The sequence below is a fragment of the Hirundo rustica genome, chromosome 16 (assembly GCF_015227805.2).
Source record: "Hirundo rustica isolate bHirRus1 chromosome 16, bHirRus1.pri.v3, whole genome shotgun sequence".
Lineage (NCBI taxonomy): Eukaryota > Metazoa > Chordata > Aves > Passeriformes > Hirundinidae > Hirundo > Hirundo rustica.
Window position 1 is genome coordinate 7,898,313 of NC_053465.1, and position 24,573 is coordinate 7,922,885.

Sequence of the window (24,573 nt, forward strand, 5' to 3'; positions counted from 1 at the left end):
CAAGAGACCCATCAGGGCACGGCCCTCAGCATTTCACTGATTTGAAGAACACATTAATCAAATCACCAAATGTATGAGCAGCACTTGAAATAAAACCAAACTGCAGTAGTTCTGCAGTTTTCCTCAGTGACAGAACAGTAACAATTCTGATTCTGGGGTGATGGGAAGAGCGTGTGGGCTCATGCACACATGTAGAAGCTCCACTGTGATCCTTCACATGGCCCTACACCAGTAGGTTTGTTCAAGTTGGCTCAAAACCCCTAAGAACAGTCTCCAGTTGTTTGCCACATAGAATCTCTTTCCTGTGATGTATCTCCCACAATGTTATGTGGGTGCATGGGCACTTATCTCTGTTCTGGAAATCCGTGCCTGTCAGCAAAACCAGAATTTCAGAACATACATCACAGTAACATTAAATAGTAACTGCCAGAGTTTCCTGTGAAGATGAGTGTCACAATCAGAAGAACATGAGATGGGTTTTGCCTGCACAATCACATAACTTCCATTTCAGATATTCCCTCCATCCTCAAATATGCTAAAGAAGTCATAATGAAACAAAAATGCTGAACTTGAATCCCCAAAAAAATCCCTAGAGTGGATTCTGAACTGGATCCAATGTTTTTGCATGCTGCCAAAACTGCTTCATCTACAGAAACAGACTGAACATTAACCAATCAGGTAATTATGCAACCTGGTTTACTGAGAGATTCATAAAATAAAACAACTTTAAAAAGCATCAGTTATCAGCTATTTATATTCCACTGTTCAAGAAGGGAAAAAGCCGAAGTCCTAGGCTTAAAACATAGCATTTGTCACCCATTTTTTTCCCCAAACACACGACTCCCTGCAGCATGATGGACAGTCCTGCCTGTGCAGGGCTGCTGGGCCAATCATCCCACCCTGCTGCCATGGAACAGAGCACGGTGTGCAAGCACCATGCAACACACAGAAACATGGAAGGCAGGGAGACCCCAAACGCCACCAAGTACTGACTTTAAATAAAGCTTTTCATTCCAAACAAACTCTGCAGAGAACAGCATTTACAGCAGCCAGGTGACACCTCCAGGCAGACCATGGAGGAGAGGGGAAGGTGCTTGGTGCTCTACAGCCCTGTCAGTTTCTGTCATGAGGTGACCAACTGCTGCCCTGCAAATCCTGGTAAACAACATTCTGATCTCTCAAGACTGCACACATCATCAAACTCTGCTTGTGTTTGCAGAAGTGAGCTCTGAGCTCTCCACCTGAGCTTTCTGATGCAGCTCTGACAGTCACAATACTATTATAAGACCTGAAATGTTGTCAGGATACAGAAATTCATGCCCTGTGCTGTGTGCCAGATGTCCTTATCACTGCCCAGACAGAACCCTGATCTTAAAACTTATCCCACGGACATCCCACAGCAGCTCTACCCAGCTGCTGAGACACTGGGTTAATCCCAAACACATCCGTCAGGGCAAGAGATTCAAGACCAAGAGCTAACAAGAGCCAAAGCAGCTGGAGAGGGGTTCATCAGCTCCCCACAGCCCTGGGCAGAAAAAGTAAAAGCACTGCCTGATCCCACATCCCAAATCCAGGGATAACACAGCCAGGAAACACAACAGACACACCCTGCACAAGCTTGGAATGCTGTTGAGCCTTCATGTTCCGTTGCACCAAGCAGGGGAATCCTAGTTGGGATTATTTTGCTTTCCCAAGTTTCTCAGTCTTTCAGCTGCCACAGCAACTCCAAGGCAGGCAGCAGTACCTACCTGCCAAGACTAAAATTAACTGCACTTTTTCTTTTTAAGAAAAGGACATAATTATGTTACTACCCGTAGTGAGAAATTACAGATTACTTCTGCTAATAAGGATGTGAAGTGCACAGAGGGGTACCTGCACTTACACAGCTGATGGAGAATTTCTGGAATTCAGAGGCTTTCTAATCATGCAGACATTTAAGCATGGAAGTGTTAATGCCTTACTGACAGGTTAGAAAACAGCCACAATTTCTTTGCTATATTTCCTTTACTATTTCTGTGAGAGGGCTGAACTATACATTCTTTTTCTACAGCATTTTCCAGTGAATGTTTAGGCATCTTTTCACACAAGACAGAGTTAAAGTGAAAAGCAGCTTTTCATTTAAAAGGCAATTAGTTGAGTTCAAAGCAAAAGCTGCCTCCAGTAGCATTTAAACAAAGACATCACTTAAAATTCAAAGAAGTGTTAGAAATGTGGCAATCAAAGGCCATAAAATGGTTAATATTAGTGTCCCCTCTCACTGTTCAGCTTTTATAGTCCTACAGATCTCACACATGGAAATCCAACATATATGAATCATAGGAAAAGATAAAAGAGACAATTTCTACTGCAAGATATTTATAAAGACAAGACCAAAGTGTGTCTCTTTAAAACTGCTGAGGACATAGATCCTGAACTATAACATTTTGTCCTTAACTGGGCTTTTACAACACACACAAGCACAACTAGCTTTTCTTTAGCTAGTTTTTGTGCTAACTGATCTGTAGAAGGAAAGTGAGAAATCAGCTCACCTTCAGCCTCTTGAGCAGCCACTGCATGAGGCCCTGCTGTGCAGCCTCGGTGCACATCTCCGGCCGGAACTCTGCCATGTTCTCCACGATTCCTGGGAAGAAAGACACAAAACAGATGATTTTTCCCACCAAAAATTACAAACGTCATGTATCCAGTCTCTCTCATTCCTACAGTCCTGGGAGGTTACAATCCCAAAGGACTGCAAGGAGTGGGCAATGGTCTGACTGCCAGCAGGCATCACCCTGCAATGTTCCCGTGCTGTGCAAAGATCAGGGAGCAGAAAGATAGTTATGTCCTTCCATGAATTGCAAATGTTTTACTACCTGAAAGTTAAATATATTGTCAAGACAGAAACAAAGTATAGCTCAGAGATATGTTCACAGTAAATAGATGGACAGTGGAACACTTTCCTGGAGGTTTTAAAAAGCTGTGTAGAAGTGGCACTTCAGGCCATGTTTTATTGGTGGCCTTGGCAGTGCTGGGTTAATAGCTGGGCTCAGTGATCTTAGAGAGCTTTACCAACCTAAACAGTTCTGTGATTGCCTCTGGTGCAGTGCAGTGATCCGGGTATCTGCACGTCCCAACACAACCGGTTTGGAAAGAGGCACCTTTCACAGCCATGGGACAAAGGACAAACTCTGGCTCCAGGGACGAGTGATTCCAAGCTGTGCTTGAATAAAAGCTGTGCCAGATCCTGTACAGCAGTGCTGGCAGACCAAGGGAAAAAGAGGAGTGGGGAAAGGAAGGGATAACTCACACCCCTTGGTACAAACCACAGAAAGAAGCAAAGGGCTGTGCAGCAGCCACTTACCCAACGTGTTGTGGACACCATCAGCCTCTTCTTTCACACTTTCATCCAGGCGCTCTAAATTCTGGACCAACAAGGCCACGACCTGACCCTCCACCTAAACCCCCAGGGTCATGGAAAAGATAAAAAAATAAGAAACAAGACTACAAAAAAGACAATGGAAACACCCTGCCAGACATTATCAGAAGACATGAACTACCCTGCTGTAAAATCTCAGAGGAAGCAAAGGAATCATCATGTATATCTTTCACTATGTTTTTCCTAATGAATGAAACAAGTTTTGTGTTTCAGATTAAACAGAAAAACATCAGGAGGTAAACATGCAACTTATCACAGTCTTATTTCCTGAACCAGCCTGACTGATTTACAATCCCTCAGAATTCTGAAGCACAAGGCCCACAAACCACCACGGACAGGAGAAGTGCCAGCTCTGTGAGCAGCTCCACTCCCAGCTGGTCACTGCTGCCTGCCTACATTGCTGCTGGACCTTCCACCTAACAGGTACAAAAACCTGACAGAACAATGCTCACACCCACAGATCCAAAGCCAAGAGTTGAACCATCACCAGCTGAAGTCCTGCAGTTAAATCCTCTCAAGATGACTGCACCAAGTCAAATTCAGTGAGTTACAGAAATCCAGAGAGGCGGGGGGGGGAGTCCCTCAATCACAGAGCTCACACGCAAAATATGCCTTTAAAACTGGAATTGGAAAGAATGCAGCTTGACTCTGGCAAACTTTCCACTGTGGACATGAGCTTGGAACAGTTAAACAAAATAACATTACCAATTCAAACACTCTTAACCAGCTTTGGGCCCAGTAAATATGTGGAAAAACCACATATATGGGCTGCTGAAGAAAACAATGCATCAATCTTCAGATACCCTACAACCTTTCACCTACTTTCTTTAAAAAAAAAAAAAAAAAAAAATCGAAAAAGCAGATATCTAAACATTTCTTCCAAGATAGGCCTGACCTGTTTCTTTCAAGCAGGACAATGAAACCTCTAAACATAGCTGTTATCAGTGGGCTGGTGACAATGAAAACAGAGAAAAAACTTCACTTGATTTACTGCCTCTCCACATATTTTATAGAAAACATCTTCTCTAGCAGCTCCTCTCTCCCATTTCATTCACCCAGCAATCTCCACACCAAGGAAGAGTAATTAAAAACAGCCCAGAGGCGAGCTGGAGGAACTGGCCTCTGGGCACTGTCATTAACCTTTGGAAGGTAACATAGTGACTGGACAAGAAGGATTGTAGGAGAAAACAGAGCAGCCAAACAAAGCAAATAAAAGAAAACCTGTAATTCCCTGTCTTCTAAATTCAACACAATAGTTATAGAACCAGACACAGCCATAGCAATCCTCAAAGGCAGCAATTCACCTGCTCTAAGGTAGGACAGACCTGTAAAACTCATGTTGGGCTGGGCTCCACCTCTCTGGAGGGTTTAGTATCCCCCTTCTGCAGGTGGGGAGCAGGAGGCATCCACCATAAATACCAGGAAAAGGGGAAATCCACCCCCACAGAGGCCAAGAGGCACTCAAAGTTAACTGTGCATAACTTAACACCAACTAATGTATTTCATACCCACCTTGGTAATTTTCTGGATTGGTTCACTCTCTATGACAAAAGGGATCCTTACTTCTGGACCCTCCTCCATTTGCTCTGCTACTTGAAAACTTTCAAGTTTTTACTTCTTGTTAAGAAAAAAATCCCACTGCCCCAGTTCGAGGCCAGATTTTTGGGCTTGAAACAAGAGTTACTGGGTAGAAGACAACTAGTCTCCTGTGCAAGAGGGGAGACTGAAAGATCAGAGCAGCATCACTGTCCTTTGAGGAACAGTCCCTGCCAGAAACTGCAGTTTTCCATGAGTGAACCCACATCACCCTCTTCCACAGAAGAGAAGGGAAATGCAAACAAAAACTCCTGTTTTCAATGGGACACCATCCAAGTCACAAATACTATTACCTCGTTCTCCCCCCCCGCGCCAAAAAATCTCCCAGCCCACACAGATTTTGCAATATGACAATGTTCCTTCCAGAAAAGAAGTGGTGCAAATGGTGCAACCACCCACTCCCCAAACTCCAGCATTTAATCAAAAACAGCCATTGTGGTCTCACGTTCAGAACAGGCTTCTCCTGGCTATCTCCATCATGATGTTGGCAGCAAAGACACCCAGAGCTGCAGAAAGCAGGGTGGGTCAGTGTTCATTGCTGGGCTGAGGCAGATGTTGAGGCACTGAAATAATTTGGCGTTTCCTACTTACAAGAGCATCTATGAGGACTTCAGCTCCTTCTTCACTCTCATGGAGAGTATCAATATCAGTCAGCTCTTGCAGCAAGTCAACCACAGCTATGGAAACATGTGCTGCGTGTTAAGGACAACCAACAGGGATGCAAACACATTTAGTATCAATAGCAGATGGCCCTTAGGCCAGTGTGTTCACGACATGACACCAAAGCAACTGGCAATACATTACCAGTGAGGTGATACAATGCATTACAATCACAGCAGCAGGGCACAGGATACCACACACAGACTTCTGCAGCAGACCTTCCCCACTAGCACTAAAATCAGGGAATCTGAACAACTAGGAATGATAAAAACAAATGTGATTCTGTGCTTACTGTATCAGGCAATTTTACTGTTTTTTTCATGTTAATTACTTACTTTTTTCAAATCAAACATGCCAGAGTTGGTTTAATGAGGCACCGTCTTGCATTATCAAGACTGAACACAAGCAAAGAGAAATGAGTTATAATAATAATAATGTGATTTGGGTATTCTGCTCTCAGTGATAGCCCTGCTAACCTGACACACACACACACACGCACACTCAACAAGGGCACCACCGGCAGCAGGAGCATCACCCCCCCTCTGCCCAACCCAATTAGGGCAGCACACTCCTCAAACCACAGCCCTCGCAGGAACAGCAGAGCTTCTGCCAGCCCAATTTTCACTCATTAACTCTGGGCTGCATAACACATGGCTCCCCTGCCTGCTGCACAGCTCCCTTGTAGGACAAGACGTATTCCACCTCATTAGACCCACTTCCCTATTCTCTCAGACACACTGATCAATCCTGCCCTCGTCCCAGGGGCGGAGCAGGAGAGGCGGTTTTCTGCATGTCCTAAATAACCACTCTGTGATGGATCTCTCTCAAGTGCCCAGGCTGACAAACAGGCTCCCAGGTCTCCTATTTGTGCTTTTGCTCAGACACACAAGCAGCGAAAGGAAAAGTATTTTCATCTGTCTTTTCTTAGCGCGCTGCCCAGCCGCGCGCTGGGGCTGGCTGGAGAGGTGAGCTCGGACCTTCTGCCGGACAAGCTGCAGGCGAGTCACCAGCGTGTCACTTCAGCCAAGTGTCACCTCAGCAGTGTCACTGCAGCGACAAAGGCTAATCACACACTGCACTGCACCAGCAAGAGCAAAACCGGCAAGTCAACAGAAGGAATTCTTAACTTCTTGGCACTCGTGGCAGGATATTTTGTTCAGTTGTGGGCTCTCCCAATAAAACAGAGCCCTTAACAGAGGACCTCTGAGATGGTCTGGGGGTTAACACATGATGGATGAGGACAAATTGAGGGAATGGTGTTTCATCAAACTGTGGGGGAGAAAGCTCAGGGAGGAATCAGTTGAAGATTTCTGCTGTCTCCTGGGTGCTACAAAGATAACTGAACCAGGTTCTTTTGAGAGTGCGCAGCAAAGAACTCAGCAGAGTTCATCATGCAGGGCGTTCCTGTCTTCTGGGAAGCTTCTATTCAGGCTTGCAGAGAGAGTATCAGCTGTCCTATAAAATTTAGGAGATAGTAAAGCAAAGCCTCGCTTGAAGCTTTCATGTCTTTAATTAATAAAATCTTGTTGGTGATCATCTTTCATTCACATGTTTTGTGTAAAACTGTATGAATCATTCAGCAGATTATTTGCTCCCCCTGGACATTGCTTTTGTCTCCTTGCATTAGTCTCTCAAGACACCACATTTAAATCACATCTGAAGAGCCATTTGTTTAGTTCTCTCCTTGAAGAACTCATTTTAAAAAATATTTTCACATTTGTTTTAACAAAACATCATTAGAAAACCTGAGCTGTATCAATTCAGCTTTATGTCTAGATGCTTCACTTTAACAGTGCTTCTACCCTGTACAAAAGCAGCAGCAGTCTCTGCTTCCAATGGAGCTCCAAACACTTCAGCAGTTTTATAACAAGAAATATACTCCTCCCAAAATTGCAGTTCTAAGGCCAAATTCCTATCCATAAACTCACTGACAAGCAAGTTGCAAACCAAATAAAATGGAAACCCTGATGAGTCTTTGACAGCAACAGTGACCCCAGCACAAAGCTTTCCATGGCTGACAGGACAAAGCAAGTACTGGAGAACAGCTCTGCTATCCCACTCAATATTCCCTAAAACAATTCCTTTTTTCCCTATGAATGAGAAATTCAGTATAAAAGCGCAGAGTACAAACAAGTCTGTGGTGTCTGGTATGAAATAAATAATTAAACTACAGTAACCACGAAATTGGATTTGCATGGGAGGAGCTTCCCTCTGTACAACATAAATTGTTAACAGTTATTTGAGAGGCAGATCTTGGATAAGGGAAACTGTGGGGTTTACTGTTTTGCAGAGACCAGCATTCACCACATCAAGGTTCTACCTGATGCAAGTCAAAATACCCAAACACATAAGCAGCGCTCTCTAATATAAACTGGCATGCAATAAAATATTTATGTTTTGGTTTTAGCTTCTGATCACTGCACCCACTTAGAAAGAATGAATTATGAATTCTCAATAGACGGTGCTATAAAGAGAAGTGCTAAAAAAGAAAACCAAGATCTGGGCATCAGACCACAACATGCAGCACTAACAGGCCTTTTCACATTGTATATTCCAAAACACCTCAGGAAAGCTGCTAAGTGTTATCTCCTGCTTTATACATAAAGAAGCAAAGAATAAATTACCTTCCTAAGGCCATGGATCAATAAAAATGGAAAAAGGACTGCCTGGGTCCCAAGTCAACATCCAGTGCCCTTTCCACAGGGCTTCACTGCTCCCTCCGCTCACTGATATTTTCAGGACACAGACAGACAATCTCCCAAGTCATGTAGCAATTTTTCAGCTTAATCTGCTGTAGAATATTTTACAAGCAAAGTGGGCTGAGGTCTGCTTTTACAGACTGCACAGTGGGGAGCTGGGCATAGTGCCAGTTCCCAGCTGACAGCTAAGCATCAAGGCACCAGGATACTCAAAAAATGGCACTGTTTTTGATCAACTTTATTAAAACGAGAAACTCTTTCTCAGATGCCCTCAGAGCTTCAGAGGTACAAGAGCCAGGTGCACAGAGGGATCAGGGTCAGTGCCACTGGACCTCACTGAGCATGGAAATGGAGTTGTCTCTGGATATGTACTTAACCAGAGGGAACACCCACAGCCTTGAGCTCTGTGAACACCAAACTAAAGGTATGGGCACACAAAGAGGGCACATTTACAAACCAAGGTGAAGTATGTGATGAGCTAATCCATGACAAACAGCTGACAGCCAGACAGCTCAGCTCTCAGCAAAAATAGGTAAAACAGTGTAATTTTCACTGGGGCTATCCCAGACAAAGTTAGCACAGTCTGAGATTATCACTGCTAAACCCAGGCTTCCACTTCTCCTCTGCTGCTCATCTGCTCACACTCTAACACTGCCACTCAAAACTAGATGAAAGGGTCATAAAACAAGAAAGGAGAATAACAGCACCGAAAAAAATTCAAAATCAATATTACTTGAACAGAGAGGGCTTTCACTGAGAAAAAAACCTAAAAACCAACACATAAATTCAGTGTGGTGGGAAGAGGAGAAAAACATCTACAGAAGCCTGGGAAAGAGGATATGAGAGATTACAGAAAAGTCTGTAGAAAGCCTCTCCCGTGAGAGCCGCTTTAACAACTGAAGGATATCTGTGTTGTCATGTCCCAACAGCCCGAGCAGAGACTGCACAGCGTTCAGCTCCACCAGCAGGTGATACAGGCCGGGCATCGTCGCGATCACGTGCATTTCCTGGATGATGTCATTTAAATCCAGCTCTGACTCCATAAACCTGAGGCAAGACAAGAAGGGGTAATAAAAAGGCAAGAAGAGACCACTACCTTCCAGGAGATACCAGGTGGGACTTGTCACCCCAGGTGCACATGGCACCAGCACTTCTATCCTCCCTGTCCTATGCATGCCCCTTGAAGTTTAATCCTGCAGCAGCATAAACATTTCTACTGTATCATTTACATAGAGTAAATAAGCAGATTTGTTCAAATTCTGTAAATCAGTTCTAAAATTTCAAGAAAAAATTAAAATCCAGATGCTGCAGTCACACATGAAAAAACCTGCTTATAAAATAAATTCTGCAGAGCGCTGCACCTACCCCAGCTAGCACACGTGGGATGTATGAGTCTGAAGTCCATAAAAATAACATGGGTAAGGGAAAGGACAGCAAACTGGGCAAAAAATAATGGCATTGAAGGCTAGGAAGAAATCCCTTTAATGTGAATAACAGAATGCCTTGAAGGGAGGAAGAAGCTTCTACAACACAAACACCACATCTGGCTCTCCAAACCCATCCAGCCATTCTGCTCATCACAGCACTGGGTAACATGAAATGATTTCCTCCCCATACAGATCTCTCAAGCACACACCTTCACATGAAATGATAGGATGAGACCTTTGACTACGGCTTATGATGGTTTTTGTGCTGCCAGCCATATATTTGGCCCACCAGAGTCTCAACAAAGCCATTTTTAATTAACAAAGTCAGTTTCAAATAATATTTAGAAGAACTACAAGGCAATAACTGCTGTTACATAAGCCTTATGTAATTGAAAACATCACTATAGTCCAGCAATTGCTTTAGGCTTACACCTAAAATCAAAGGAATAAAGTTTAAGCATAGTCTTACTTCTCTGGATTATCAGGAAACTTGATCCGCAGCTCCTGGTTTTTGTAGGATCTCTTCTCAAAGGTGAGAATCATCTTCTTCACTGAACTTTCATCCAAAGGTTCCTCCTGACCAAATCAGAAAAGGCAAAAAAGTGAGCTTTGGATGGCTGGAGAAATATCAGCAATGGGATGGGACTGCAGCCAGGCCCAGGGCCCTCGGAATTCCAGCCAGTTCTGGAATCTCACTGCAGAGAGCTGCCAAACACCTCACACACCATCACTACCCACTGCAGCTCAGACTTGAGCTGCTCTTTTACACCTGTTATAACCTGGCACCACCAGTACATACTGAGGCTTTCCTGCTTCTGACACAGAGCAAACATGCACTCACAGCCTGTGCCCACAGAGAGCTTCTCTGCAGAAGTCCCTTGTGCTATTGCTTTTTGTAAGTCTACATTTAACTGCTTTGAATTTATGTTATTCCACATCTTCCTCACTCGGATAAGCTTTCACTGCTATCTTAAAGCCTTTTCCTAAAGAAAAAATAAATCAATATTCTACTCTAGTATTTTCTCTTTACTTTGTAAATGCTTCTAAGGTGTTTCTCAACTGGAGTTGTATATTTACTGTACAGCAGCAATGCAACCTCGGCTGCCTCCCTGACACCTACAAACATTTTCCTTAGTTTATGACTTTAATGCACTTCTTTTATTAAAAAATTGATGATATAGATTTCCCTGTGTAACCTCTTCTCTCTCCTCTGTTCGACTGCGTTACAACCACTATTTAAGAGAAGCTCACAAAACAAAAACCAAGCCAGACACCGTCCCATCTCAAGCCAAGTTTTGTGCCCATCCCCTGCTCAGGATTAAATCAAGAGTTGCTGTTGGTGTTGCAGATTCTTTGGTCAGTGACTCCAAGCAGCAATCTGGTATGAGAGAGAAATTCTCCATTTCTTCGGCAAACTCCATTACAATAACATCAGCCCCAGCCTTCAGTTATTATTGGATTTCCTTCATTCCTTTGCCCAACCTGTCTCATTGCCATCCCACTCATGTCACCACCCCATTCAGCCAATCAATACTACAGTGCCCAAAGCACATTCTTCTTGCAGTGGAGATTTCAACCCACACATGCTGACACTGCTCTCCTCTGTTCCCTTTGATTGTTTGCTTCCTCTAACACATATCACTACAATATCTCCATTAGGATCTGCTTTATATCTTGTATTGAATTTGCATTCAGTATTGCAGTGTCCTACAGATTAGCTTCTTCTCATCAAATTTACTGGGACAAAGCACATTTTAATGGCACTTATATTAACTGCAGTCCAAAGCAATAAACAAGAGATTTGAGTTCTAAAGAAAGCCTGGACTTTCAGCCTTTAAAATGTCTGGCTGGGAGGACTCTACTTGACAAAGATGAGGGACTGGCACACTGCAGGAATCCACAAGACTCTAGCTAGTCAGAGGGACTCTTCTCTCGATCCATCCTCCCTGGAGCTGAAATGCTACAGAAATCCTGCATTAACTTTCTCTGCTATCAGCAACAACTGTCACGGCAATAGCTCAACATCAAAAAAACGAGGGAGATTCTCAAAGATGGATGCTGGCAATGTTGTATACAAAGGACAATGATATTTTACAAAGCTACATGATTCTGCAGTGGTGAATATCACTTGTTTTTTTATCAAACAGGACACGGGCAGCAGGAAGCAAATATCTTCTAGATTTATACCAATCCATGTGTCACATTTATAAAGTGATCTTTTCCCTGGCCCTTGGCAGAAAGGCCAATGCAGCATTGGATTTCTGTCTCCAAGGCTTGAAATCATTTACCCTTGACAGCTGCCACCCCCCTCCTCTGACCCAAGACCTTTCTTGTACAGAAGAATGTTTGTTTATTTGCTGCTGCTGCTGCCGCACAGCTACAAAGAGGGGGAGAAGCTGCACGGCTGGGGGTACTGATGAGAACAATAGTCAGGAAATTGGTTAGAACACAGAAAATGTTTCCTAAAAATATACTTTAGAAAGTGATTTGGGTATTTTCAGACCAAACAGAGATTAGACTTGAAAGCCCTCTCCCTTTCACCCCTGCTTTGAATCTTCAGCTGATATATTTGAGAAATTTGAAATTAACGAACACCCCCGCAGGGCAGGAAAGGAAGCCTACAACTGAAGCTGTAGGAGTACAGGAAAATAACATTAAGTCTCACCACCAACATGGTAAGAAACGGAAATCACAGAGAAGGGGTTTGGTTTTCGGTTATTGACACTGCCTCTCCTCTCCCAGAGGACTTACTTCCTCATCTTCCTCTTCTCCATCCCTCTCAATTATCTGAAGGAGTTTCTTCTTCTCATCATCAGTTTCTTCCAGGGCAGCAGACTCTTCTTCCCTATGACGACCATGCTCTCGGGCACTGGCTTGTTTCCGACGTGCTTTGATTTCCTCTTCCTCCTCATCGCGGGGTCTTTTTGTCCCTCTGTTAGGCTGAAGTCAGAGAAATAAAAGGTGAATGAATACAAGTGTTTAGTGACCCTTGCAAACCAGAATACCAATATTACAAGCCATACCGAGGAAATTCTTACAAGTTGTTTAAAAGATTTGCTTACACGACACTTAACAACTCTGAAAACTGGAAAGGAAATTAATTTAGTGAAGTGGAACATCACATGAGTAGATGAATGCCTCTGCCAAGAGCTGTGTCAACATCCTACCTTCTTTGATCTATGAACACAATTCATGGGAAAATATCTTCATAGACAGCAAGGACAAGGAGTGCACAGACAAGGAGCGGCCAAACAGCCCTGCTCAGTGGGGCACAGCTGCCCATCAAGGAACCCCAATCTGCTGACTCAGCTGAGACAGCCCCACATTTCACAGCCAGCAGACTGGTATGCTCAGCAGACAGCAGGGAGAGATAATTTTTTACCCACAACATATACAAGATTATATTGAATTCCTGTGTGCGTCCCATTTCACCCTCATCCTTCTGTCTGAAGTTTGCTGACAAGTAAAAGCAGAATCACCCCAACTCAGTGCAGGCAGGACAAGGAGGACTGCTGCTGGCTGCAGCTCTGCAGGGGCTTGGCATGGATAAAACAGCACCCAAACTGCCATGGTTTGCTTGGAATAACCTATTAGGAATAACCTATTATTTTATTCCACTATTTCTAGTTGATTGTCAAAACTAAAGGTAATTTGCCAAGGACAAGAAGAAGTCCATTAATCCTAATCCTACGTTTTCATTCAGGCAGAAAGGGATAAAAGCATTTGCAATAGAAGGAAAAGCTTTCCCTTCAATACCTACAAAGACATTAAATTTGGTCTCTCACATTCTTGAAGGACAACCAAGCTGGAACAGGAGTACTCCATGCTCTATAACTACAGCAAAACAAACCTTAATTCTTTACTATTTAAAAGGAGTGTATGTACCATGAATAATAAAATTATAACAAAAATACTTTTACTTTACATCACTCCTCAAGTCACCTGGTAGGTGATTTTGTAGCCTTGTTAGGTCTAACATGTGTTCCTCTTAATTTATAAAACAACACCTGGCAGGCAGCCCCTACTCTTCTGCTCTGTGGGACCCTCTGTCTAAAATGGCAAAACTCACACCAGGCTTCCATGAACACAGGCCCTGCTTTCATCTGAGACCGGGATCTTTCCCCTCTTTGATCCAATGAAAGGTGCACAGGAAATAAGTTTCAGTGTCATTCTCCCACCAGGTCTGACACTAGTGTGAGCATCAAGACAGGAATTTCCAGCTCCCTGCAGGTTAGGAACTTTTGGGCTGCAGAGGGTAATAAACCTTCCAGGCTCATAAGGGAACCCAGCTGTGGTTCCAGTTCCACCACGTGCTGCACCAGTGGCACAGCCCAGTACCAATGACAAGCTGGTAAATTATCTGCTCCAGAGAAAATGCTGCTTTCAGGAGATGTAAAAACATAAACCCACCCCCCCACCACCCTGCCCCCCAGCCCCCAAAAGCACATGAGGAGTTAACTATAGTTAAGAAGCAGGCCAGACAGCAGCCTCGCTGGGATCACCTTGTTTTCAGGGTTACTACCTTGTCACCACTTCAGGGAAGATGCAGAATCAAGTTTCCCAGACAACACTTTAGCACAAATCAGAGCTGTATCTGCTCACTCCCAGGCAGACCTGCTCAAGCTCTGTTATCTGTCTTCTTTCTCCCTAGATCTTCTCTGCCATTTCCATTACAGATAGTACATTCCTGACTTAAAACCCTTCTAAAGTGCCTCCATGTACCTTTAAAGCAGTTATTCAGCTCATAATTCAATAGCCATGACATGGAAGTATACCCAGAGATTCTGTGAAATGAAAAATTTATTTGCTTGGAGGGTTTTGTGGATTGTTTTTTTTTTTTAAGCAGATTCCTATTACTTATCTTCTAGGTACATTAAAATATAATTTCACATAGATCCATTTGGAAACAAACGTGTCATTGACAACAACTAATAATTCAAACACTCCCTGAGCAACCGGCAACCCCATAAAAAGAATAAGGAAAAAGTGCTCTTTTAAATGACATCATCCAAGGAAAAAACTTCAGTAAATCCATACTTCCTACTCAATGTCCTTGATGTCACCAGGGGCCCTGCCCTTCCTATATCTTTCTATTCACTCCTTGGTAATACCTTAATCTGTCAAAGATGGTTTAGGATGAGTAATGTCACAAACACAAATACAGCAATTAGTGACATAAATCCCGAAATTTACATCTAAATCTCAACAAGATTTGCCATGGATGTTCCTAATTTGGAATTGGAATCTCATTCCTCACTCTTATTTCTAAACATTAGAAAGGACTAAAGCCCCTGGCAAGCCTGAGGTGTAATGAGAGGCTGAGAGAGCTGGGGGTCTGTCAGATGCAATGTGCCACATTGGGAAGGGACTGCATCCCAGAACAAAACCTAAATTAAAACTCCATCACGAAACCCTCCCCATTTCCTCTGAGTACACAATCCTCAAGATCAGAATTTACACCCTTGCTTCCATCTCAATTATTTTACCCTTTTTTGGTATTTATGCATTGCTGGGAGAGGCGTCTCTAACACATACCAGAATCATTATGATAAATCATGGAAGTGCCCCGCGTGCGATCATTAACGCTGCCAGCAGCCTGGCAATAGGCAGTAATTGAATTCCGGGCAAACGCTATTAAGCAGGCATTAAGGCTTTGCCTCTCCTTATTGATGTTATGCAAAACCTCGCTAAGAACATTGCTGTTCCCAACCAGCACTTATTAAAGCCACGAAACCAAGGCCCGAGTGGAACACCTGGGTCCTGCTCATTCCACAAGAGATGCACAGTCATGAACAACTGATTTAAGGCAGGCATTAGTTTCTGTTCATTGATTTTCATCTTGGGTTTGCATTTGTGTTTCGCAAAGGACTGCTACCAACTAGCAAGAATTAAGCCCATAGGTTGCTGCACCGAGCCTGGTGCATTTTGCTCAGCAAACACACGGATTGTGTCCAAACACATTTATTTAACCAATTCCACAGTTTCACAGATATCTGCACAAGTTCTGCCTTTCTGGTAGAAAAGAGAAAGTTAATCATTTGATAAACAAAATGTGAGGTTTTTTACATAGCTGTGCTAAGGTGAACCTGGCAAGAAGGTGGAATTCATTAGAAAATGCACAAGAAAAGCATTTCTCAACTGTTTTGTTAGCTAAGCTTAATTCTGTTCCCGGTGAATGCAGGGCATTCACAGTAATTTATTCAGTAGGCATTCTCATTTAAATCTAACACTGATAGCACCACACAAAAACCAATGAATACAAAAGGGTTTAAAAAAGCTACTGTTTATAAAATATGATAAAGTAAACAGAAGCTGGTAATTGGGAATGGGAGAATAATCTTCCCCTTTCTCTTGTAGTCCTCCTGTGCTGGTTGTGTCAGTTAGCTGACATACCCTGAGCTGACACTACCCGGGGCCAAGCCTTTGGGTACAGACTTTCCCCAGACACAGATCCTGGTTCACAGATCATGCACAGCCAGGTAAGGCTGAGCCAGCCGTCAGCGAGGGTGGCAGGAGTAGCACCTGCCACATCTGCCACAAGGGACAGGGAAACAAGGTCCTAAATCAAAGCACAACAATCTGCCAGTGCCCCTGGGCTACCTCCAAGCAGTGATTACACATTAATATCAGGGTTAAGTACACCACAAAATCAGAATACACATTTCTCAGAATCCTGATTGCTTCGGCCTTTGCCATACATAAGGAAGGTTTAGAGAAGGCTTGGTAGTTTCCCATTACTCAGGAAATACTCAGGAGTTTCATATTACTAAGATACCTGTTTTGTAAGTAACCTCATTACTGTGAGGCTCAGAATTTTTTTTTAATGAAATCTGAAATAAATCTTCATAAATGATGCAGTTTCTTCTGTGCCCACATCCCAGCCCTCCCCAAAGAGCCATTCAAGAAACCAGCACAGCAGCTGTCAGTTTGGGATCTTAATCTCCAGAGGAATCTTCAATGACTTTTTAATTTTGTTTCCAATGTTTGTGATAAACCAGGCTACTATCAATCTCACTTTTCCATGCTTTTTCTTCCTGAGGCACAACACACAGCACTTCTAAATGGTGCCAGATCTGAGCGCTAAAAACTGGAAGAACTGCTACCCCAGGAAAATCAGAAATCTCAAGAGACCCAAGAGCTCCAAAATCACACAAACTGAGACAAATGCAATGATAGGTGCACACTGTACCCACGTGGATATGGGTTATGAATTTCAGCAGGAATGAACGCCTGTGCCCTCCCTTGTGAGGCTCTGAACCACCCAAGGAGAACATCAGGGAGGTGCAGGACAGAGATCTTTCTTGACACCCTCAGGTTTGGTGGTCAAAGAAATTACATTGGGAAGTAAACTAGAGATTCAGTTGCCAGCCTGTGAGAGCACCAAGACAGCTCTGGCAGCACTGGGCTGTACTCCCAGGAGCAGAGCCAAAGGATGAGGCAGACAGCTGAGCCAACATCACCTCCTTGTTTTAACTGCTGCCAGGAGAGGAGCTACTGGGGTAATAATGCTATAAGTAGTCAACAACCAGCTCAGTTGAGCTGCCCCTACCATCAAAATGCTCCATTACTTCACAAATTGACAGTAAAGTATCCATCCCAGCAGCAGAAATGGTGATGTGCCCCCATGGATACATGAAGATCCATCCCCGTACACACCGCACCCAACCCCAACAGACAACGGGGACAACACCCAGCACAGATAAGTCAGATCTCACCCCATTCGTTACTGCTTCTGCTTTTTGATTTTACTGACATTCCACCAAAAAAATAGCAGCTTGTAATGATCGCTCACGGTGATGAAATCTGCCTTTAATGAGAATTCAAATAATCTCCCTTATTCCCTCCCAAGACAACTGTAAGAGGACTCTGAACGGCCCCGGAGTTGGCTTTGTCCTCCTAATTACCCTCTGTAATCAGAGACCAAACACGGAAGATCTGGGCAAACAGCAGCAATATTTAATCATCACTTTAGACCATCTGCAACTGTTTTGCAGCAACACGTAAAGTTTATGGATTCCTGAGCTTTGTATAAAAGGCCAGGTGCTGTTTAATTGTATTTTTTGTTGCAAGAGGTTTCTTTTCCTGTTCTGGCAGACACTTGGTGCTGAATTGGTGGCACGGTGCCTGCAGTCTTCCACGCCAAGTTTGGCTCTGAGGGGGAACATCCTCTTGCCGAAGCAAGGGCACAGATTACACATTTAGAGGAGAAAATTCAAAACAGTGTAAAAGAAAAGCAATTATTTTGGGTTGTGCTGAGGGAGGTTGAAAAGACCAACTCATTTGCAGCAAGAGATTAAAGTCAGAGAGCTGAGGCACCACACCACCTCCCTGACAGCCGGTACCATCTCTGCAATGAGGACAATCAAAGAGACCTTGAGCCAGCTCACAGCACAGCCCAGAGCAGGGAAGCTCCCAAATCCAGGGCTGGAGTGGGCCAGGAACTGCTGGGTGAGCTGCCAAGCCCCCCTCCTCAAAGGCAGAGCCTGACCCACAGGATGGAACACAATGAAATCTGCTGTTTCCAGCTATTTTTCCCCACCTCTCAGCCAGAAATGCCCTCACAGAAGGGAATCTCATTTTCTCAGAACCAGAGCTATATGCCTGCTCTCTGGTCCTCCACTTCTTTCACCTGTACTCACCACTGTGCCCAGTTCTGGAGGTTTGAATTGAGCACCACTGACTTCCAATGCTCACTAAAGCATCACCTCAGCTAGTGACACAAGAACCACCTGCATTCAGCTGAGAGCCCAGGAGAGCACAGAGCCACCGCAAATCCTTCAGGAAACATTTCAGCAGCTGGTTGAAAGCTGCAGAATGCTTTTCCCCTTTCCCCACAGCTAAGAACAATTTCAGCAGCGAGAAATGAAATTAAAATTTAGATACCCTGCAGCTAAGCAGCATTTCTTTACCTCTACAGAATATAGCCCCCGCTGTCACAAGCAATCACCCCTTGCCGTGTTGAAAGCTCATCCAAGGAAAAGCTGAACAAAATCCAAGTGAGGAAAGCGAGGTGGATGGACATTTCCCTCCAGAGTGGAGGGAACCCTGGGGACTTCACATTCTGAGAGCAAGAGAAAAACCAACTAACAAAACCCCAAACTGGAACTTGGTTAAAAAATGACAAAGTTTATTCATGTTTACCTCTCTGTGCCTTAACCTGCATACCAGACATGTAAGGGATGCTAACCCCCAGATGGGTTGGAGAAGGCCAAAGAATCAAAGGAACATAAGGAATGAAAATTCTAATTTGATTTTGAAAAATCACATTTAAAAAGGATAGAGAAATACAGAAGTGGAGTAGATCTCAGACCCAGCAGGGTTGTGCTGTTGGATGCAGCAGGATGTGGAAGGATGTTTGAGACAGAGCAAGCCACAGAAGCAAACATCCTGGAGATTATCAAGGAGGAATCCAGTGGAGCTCTCAAAGACAGACTCCTCCCACAGCCATGCCCCAGACACTTCAATACCCCTGGGAAAACTGCTGAGAAACTTCTCAAACCTAACAGCAACTTTCCCTTTTCTCCCTGCGCATCTCCAAACAACACATTCCCAAAGCACAAACACGGAGTGAACAGCAAGATGCTCCCTTCACCTCTGAGCCCCACGGAATGAGGCACACACTGAGTTCCACAAGGAATTCCGTGCTCTCGGCTCAGGAGCAGACCTGGTCACACTTACACGGCCGATAATGTCTGGTGGTGTTTTCCTCACCCAGGGATACCCCACGGCTGCAGCCGGCCTGAGAACTGAAGCAAAGCCCAAAGCTACCCCAGCCAAGGTATCAAAATGTTATTGCACTTCATACCCTCATCCACTGTTTTAGAGGGAACACCTGAAATCTGCCCCGAGGCAACAAATCAAGACACTCGATACCGACACACAACGAGCAAACAATGACTGCAGGGCATTGGATGAAAACGCACCGAGTAAAACTTTTAAAAATATTTTGATAAAAATGAAATTAAATTAGTTTTGGCATAAAACAGGATTAAAAAAAAAAAAAAATGCTGTAACAGCCATGGAACGAGCTCAGTGTTCGCTCCAGGCACAGGCGGGCACCAATCTGCACGTCTGCGGCCGAAAACGACAGCGGCAAAGCCGCGGCCCCGCGGAGCCCCCGGTAACCGGGTCCCACCAAGCACCGCTGCTCCGAAGAGGGGGAGAGACCCTCAAAGCTTAGCGACACTTTAACCAGACCCCGTGCGAGTACACCAAGTGCGGCCGGGCAGGCCTCGCACGGCAGCAGCTCCAGGCCCGCGGCCGCACCGGAGCTGGAGCAGCATCGCTGCCGCCGCAGCGGAGCCACGGAGGAGGGCAGCTCCGCGCTTGGCGGCCGGAGCGCAGGGGACCGCGACAGCCCCAGCACAGTCCAACCTCCCGAGCTCACCTGGTAGCTGAGCAGCTCCCCCACGTCCATCGCACCCACCGGGCCCCGCCACCGGGAACCTGTCGCAAACCACCGGGGCCGCGCGACACCTGCCGTAAGGCAGGCAGCGCAAGCCGGGTGGTGGGACGCCACACTGCCGGAAAGCGAGGTGAAGAGGGTTGTGCCGGAAAGGGAGAGGTGGGATGCGCCACACCGCCGTAAAGCAGCGCGGAGCTGTCGCGAAGGGGAGCGGGCGGAGCGGAGCGGGGCAGCCCCCGCCCCAGGGTGCAAACCCCTCGGGGGTCCCAGGGCAGCGCTGGGGACCTCCCGCCTGTCCCCCGGTGCCACGTAGTGCAGGGCAGGGAGAGGACGAGACCCCGACGCACCCCTGGTGACAGGAGGATGCTCCTTGCCCCGAGCTCCCGGTGCCACGGGCGAAGTGGGGCCCGGGGGTCCCGTCCCCGCTGTGCCCCGGGCGCTGGTGTCACCCAGCGGGGGAAGGGACACCCAGCAGAGAGAATCAACCTTTTCTCGTGACACATTTTCCATAACCACCTAAAAACGCTCCCCGGGCTGAGCCGCGCTCGGCAATGCAGGCGGCTGCTGCCAGCGTTTATTGGCAACACTCTTCTATTTATACCCGGCGTCATTAACCGCTGTCACCTTGAAAACAAGCCAAAAACCGGGCTCTGAGAGAAGGAGCGATGTGACGGCCCCTCTGTCTGCTGAGGTCGGGACAAATCGCTCTGTGATTCCACAAGATGCAGAACCCCAGACAGACCGGGGCATTTCTCAATTTAACAAATAAGAATAATTAAAAGAGAGTCAACTCGGCCAAAATCCTACTGAATTTATTGCAGCTGTGCTTTAAAAAACAGTTTTGAGCTAAAAGAATTTTTCATAATGATCGCAGCTATTAAACCGTTATCTCAGCAGGAGTCTGGTTTGAGAAATCTCAGAAAATTAAAAAAATATATAATGTTTTTGAAGGAGTTCCTCGCATCCCCCATTGTTTCAAGAAAATATAGTAGATCGGTCATGGCAAAATTAACTCAACAAATCTGCATGTTAAAGATGAGATAAATAGAAGATAATTATTAGCTCATCCGGCTTTGGGGTGTTGAGTGTTCAGCTAATTCCCCAGCTGTGAAACCACCACATTTGGAGACCTTCGAGGGGTACTGGCACATAGTGGGAACAGGATGCAGCGACTGGGAAGCTTGACCCCCGTCCAGGGATGACCACAACAAGCAGGTGTAGCACACACAGAGAGAAGTGGGGACAAGAACCCACCATCCACAGACACACAGAATATGATGAGCTGTTCCTGCCACGAGGTTTCCTCTCCACCTCATTCCCGCTGAGTGGAACAGCTCTGGGAAGAGCTGGGGGAAGACAAAAACCATCCATGACGAGAAGAGTCCCAACCTGAGCACAGGGAGTGAGGCCAGCACCTTCGCCTCAAGCTTCTTCTTGAACAAAGGGATAGAAAATGTTCAATTCACCTCCCTGACAGGACTCAAAGGCCAAGGGGAACTCCCAAAAAAACAAAAGCGGGAATTTGAGGAACCGAGGCACCGCATTGCTGCCTCAGAAACCCAATTCTCATCCAGTCCTACAGGGCAGGATTCAATAATGGAATTTTTATCCAATAAGGTGAGTTAGAGCACAGGGACAAAATATTGAATGAAAAAGCAAAACCAGGAGCAAAATTAAAGTATTAAAAAAGCTCTCAAGTAAATAAAGGAAGGATGGAGACAAGCAGCTGCCCTGGTTGACACCAGCCTCTCCCAGGTGGAACATGCAACAAAGCTGGGTAAGGGGCTGAAGGCTCTGGATGGGCTGGAGCAAACCCTGGGATTTGGCTTGGCCAGGAGAACAAGGACTCCAGAAATCCTGGCTTCCTCTTCCCAAGCACCCACATTCCACAGGGAATGGGGTGCCACCCTCAGGGCCGACCATGTCCTCAGTCCTTTCCTGACACTTTTCCCTGGATGGACACAGAGAAGCCAGGACCCAGCGGCAGCCGCAGATGAGGAGAAGCCCAAGCCACTGCAACGGTGCCAGGATGGAAACACCAGTTCCTCATCCCAGCAAAGCAGGGCTGCAGGGGATGCTCAGAGCCACGGATGGGAGCGGAGGTGGGAGGAGGAAAGGAGGAAAATCCTGGTTTAATTTTATTCCGAGTTCAGGTTTCAACCCAGATGCCTCGAGATCTAATTCCGAATAAATAATTGTACTGAGTAACCCAGGTCCCCCAGTGATTAACTAAACACACTGAAGCTCGCTGAAATTGAATTAGTGGTGTGCACTCAGCCGTTATTACCCTCCCCACGTCATGAATATTAATGAGGGGTTATTAAGAAATGTAAATGATGCCTCAGGGGGTTGGGAGCACTGGGGGTGCAGGGCCGCGCGGGCTGATATGACAAACCATTAGGAAAACAGCCTGATTGAAGCCACTTTTTAATTATGTCAGATCTCGCTCTTTGGCGGGTGCAGCCGCGTTTCCGGATGCTTTCGTCTTTATTAAAATGAGAAAAAGGGAACAAGTCAGAGCTGGAATGGGAAATGAGCCTTTGCGTGGGGGAGGATTCAGCCGCCCAACAGCCTGGCATGTGGGGGTGGCTGTGTCCTGCACCCCACAGGGACGTCCCCCCTCGGCTCAGCTCTGCCCAGGACACCCCCATGCTGGCAGAGGAGGACACTGGCACCCCCACAGCACCTGCACCCCAGCCCTGGACCCCCACAGCCCCCAGCTCCCCAGCACGGCCCTGCTGCCTGCAGCCCCTTCCCTCGGTTCAGCCTCGCTGGGCAGTGGAACGACTGCCACAGGCTCATGCATTTTAACAGGCTCTCACCGGGCTCCCCGCACCGGAATGGGAGCTGACAGGGCCAGCTGAGTTAATCAGAGTGGATAATGGAGGGAAAGAGAGAAATCTCAGCCCAAATTGCTGCAGAAATCATGAGCCGGGACTCAAAACCATCGAATTAAGCTGGAATGATGCTTAAAGGGGAAGGCAGCGGTTCTCTCAGCCTGCTGTCCCACTGGGGCAGGAAAGGAGAATGGCCACAGTGCCCCTGTCCTCCCACAGAGGGTAGGGGCTGCCGAACATTGAAGAGACCCTGTTCCACTGGAGAGATGTGCCACTGGCACTGGGACAGGCACCTCGGTCCATCCAGCTCTGCAGCATCAGGGGGTCACACACAGAACAAAGCAGGCTGGGGGCTGTTCTTTTGGGGGGCACCATCAGATCAGATGCTTTGTTGTGATGATGAGCATGGCACAAACCTGGACCTGCTCCATCCCAACCCTCACTCCCCTCCGTGAGTATCAAAACCGTGTGCCTGGACAGGGCTGAGCTGGCAAGGGAACAATGGGCATCGGATGGAATCACAGCCCATCCCTGCGACCCGCTGGCACCGCCGCGGTGTCACCGCAGACAGATGGAGCAGGCTGGGACAGGCACGCACACGGAGTTCGTTGGGATTCAGGTCTCTCCGCCCTGATAGCTTCATAACACCAGGCTGCCGCTTAATTGCACCCCTAAGTGTTGGAATTACTGAAGGGTAAAATGCAAATGGTGTAACCTTTCCTGAGCTCGCCCGGCGCTGCTGTGCCGGCTCTGTGCCGAAGGGAGCTGCCTGAATCCCTTCCCACTTCTTAATTGCTCAAAAGCTGCTGGGAGATGTCCTCCCCAGGCCCCAGGAGGGAGAGGACAGGCCCTTTGTCAGGGTTGTGTGCTGGTTCCCCAGAGCTGGAGGCACTGGAGGTGCCAGGGAAGCTCTGGGAGCTGCCACCTCCCCAGTCTGACCATGACACCCATTCCAGCCCCACAGCGCTGTGACAAGCTGAGCTGGGGCTGTGAGGGTGTAAGCATGGAGCGAAACACAGCCTGTGCCCTCCCTCTCCAGTGCCACCTTCCCACCCTGAAAGCCTGGCACAGCTCCTGGCCAGGATCCCTGCATGACTGGTCCCATGGTGCTGGATGCCAGGGCACAGCACTGCAGGAGCTGGAGGGGTCCAGTGCCAGCACGGGAACCCAGCTGTGGTGTTATGGTTAATGTGATTTTCATGAACCTGCGGATCATTTGGTGGGAGGGGTGGGGACAGGCCCGGGTAATTAAAGGTTGCTGACCTGTGAAATCAGGCTGTGAGAAGCCAGGCATGGAGCTGAGGGTAGATGGGGCTGGAGGGAAGAGGAAGGTGCGAGAGGAGAGGGTGCCTGTGGCCAGGCTCTCCCTGCTCCCCATCTGTGCCGGTGCCACTCACTGTCCTGGTACAGCTGGAGCCTGGATGCCAAAGCAGCACCTTATTTATGGCTCTACTTCCCTGAGATAAACTCCACAAAGTGTGACAATCAAAATTAAAGATTTCTCCAGAAAGGCAGCCTAGGGGAAATCACTGCT

At 46.3% G+C, this 24,573-nt stretch overlaps 1 protein-coding gene across 1 annotated transcript in view; it reads right to left on the reverse strand.

Annotated features, from left to right (window-relative positions):
• The window catches only part of CTNNBL1 (catenin beta like 1), a 47,554-nt gene extending 26,806 nt beyond the window's left edge, over positions 1 to 20,748 (reverse strand). The window contains exons 1-7 of the mRNA XM_058422738.1: positions 20,185 to 20,748; positions 12,549 to 12,737; positions 10,267 to 10,373; positions 9,276 to 9,417; positions 5,603 to 5,698; positions 3,341 to 3,434; positions 2,529 to 2,620 (exon numbers count right to left, since the gene is read on the reverse strand). Of these exons, the coding sequence (XP_058278721.1) occupies positions 2,529 to 2,620; positions 3,341 to 3,434; positions 5,603 to 5,698; positions 9,276 to 9,417; positions 10,267 to 10,373; positions 12,549 to 12,737; positions 20,185 to 20,712 (1,248 nt within the window). The 5' untranslated portion in view covers positions 20,713 to 20,748. The remainder of the gene's footprint in view (positions 1 to 2,528; positions 2,621 to 3,340; positions 3,435 to 5,602; positions 5,699 to 9,275; positions 9,418 to 10,266; positions 10,374 to 12,548; positions 12,738 to 20,184) is intronic.
• Between the last annotated feature and the right edge of the window lie 3,825 nt (positions 20,749 to 24,573).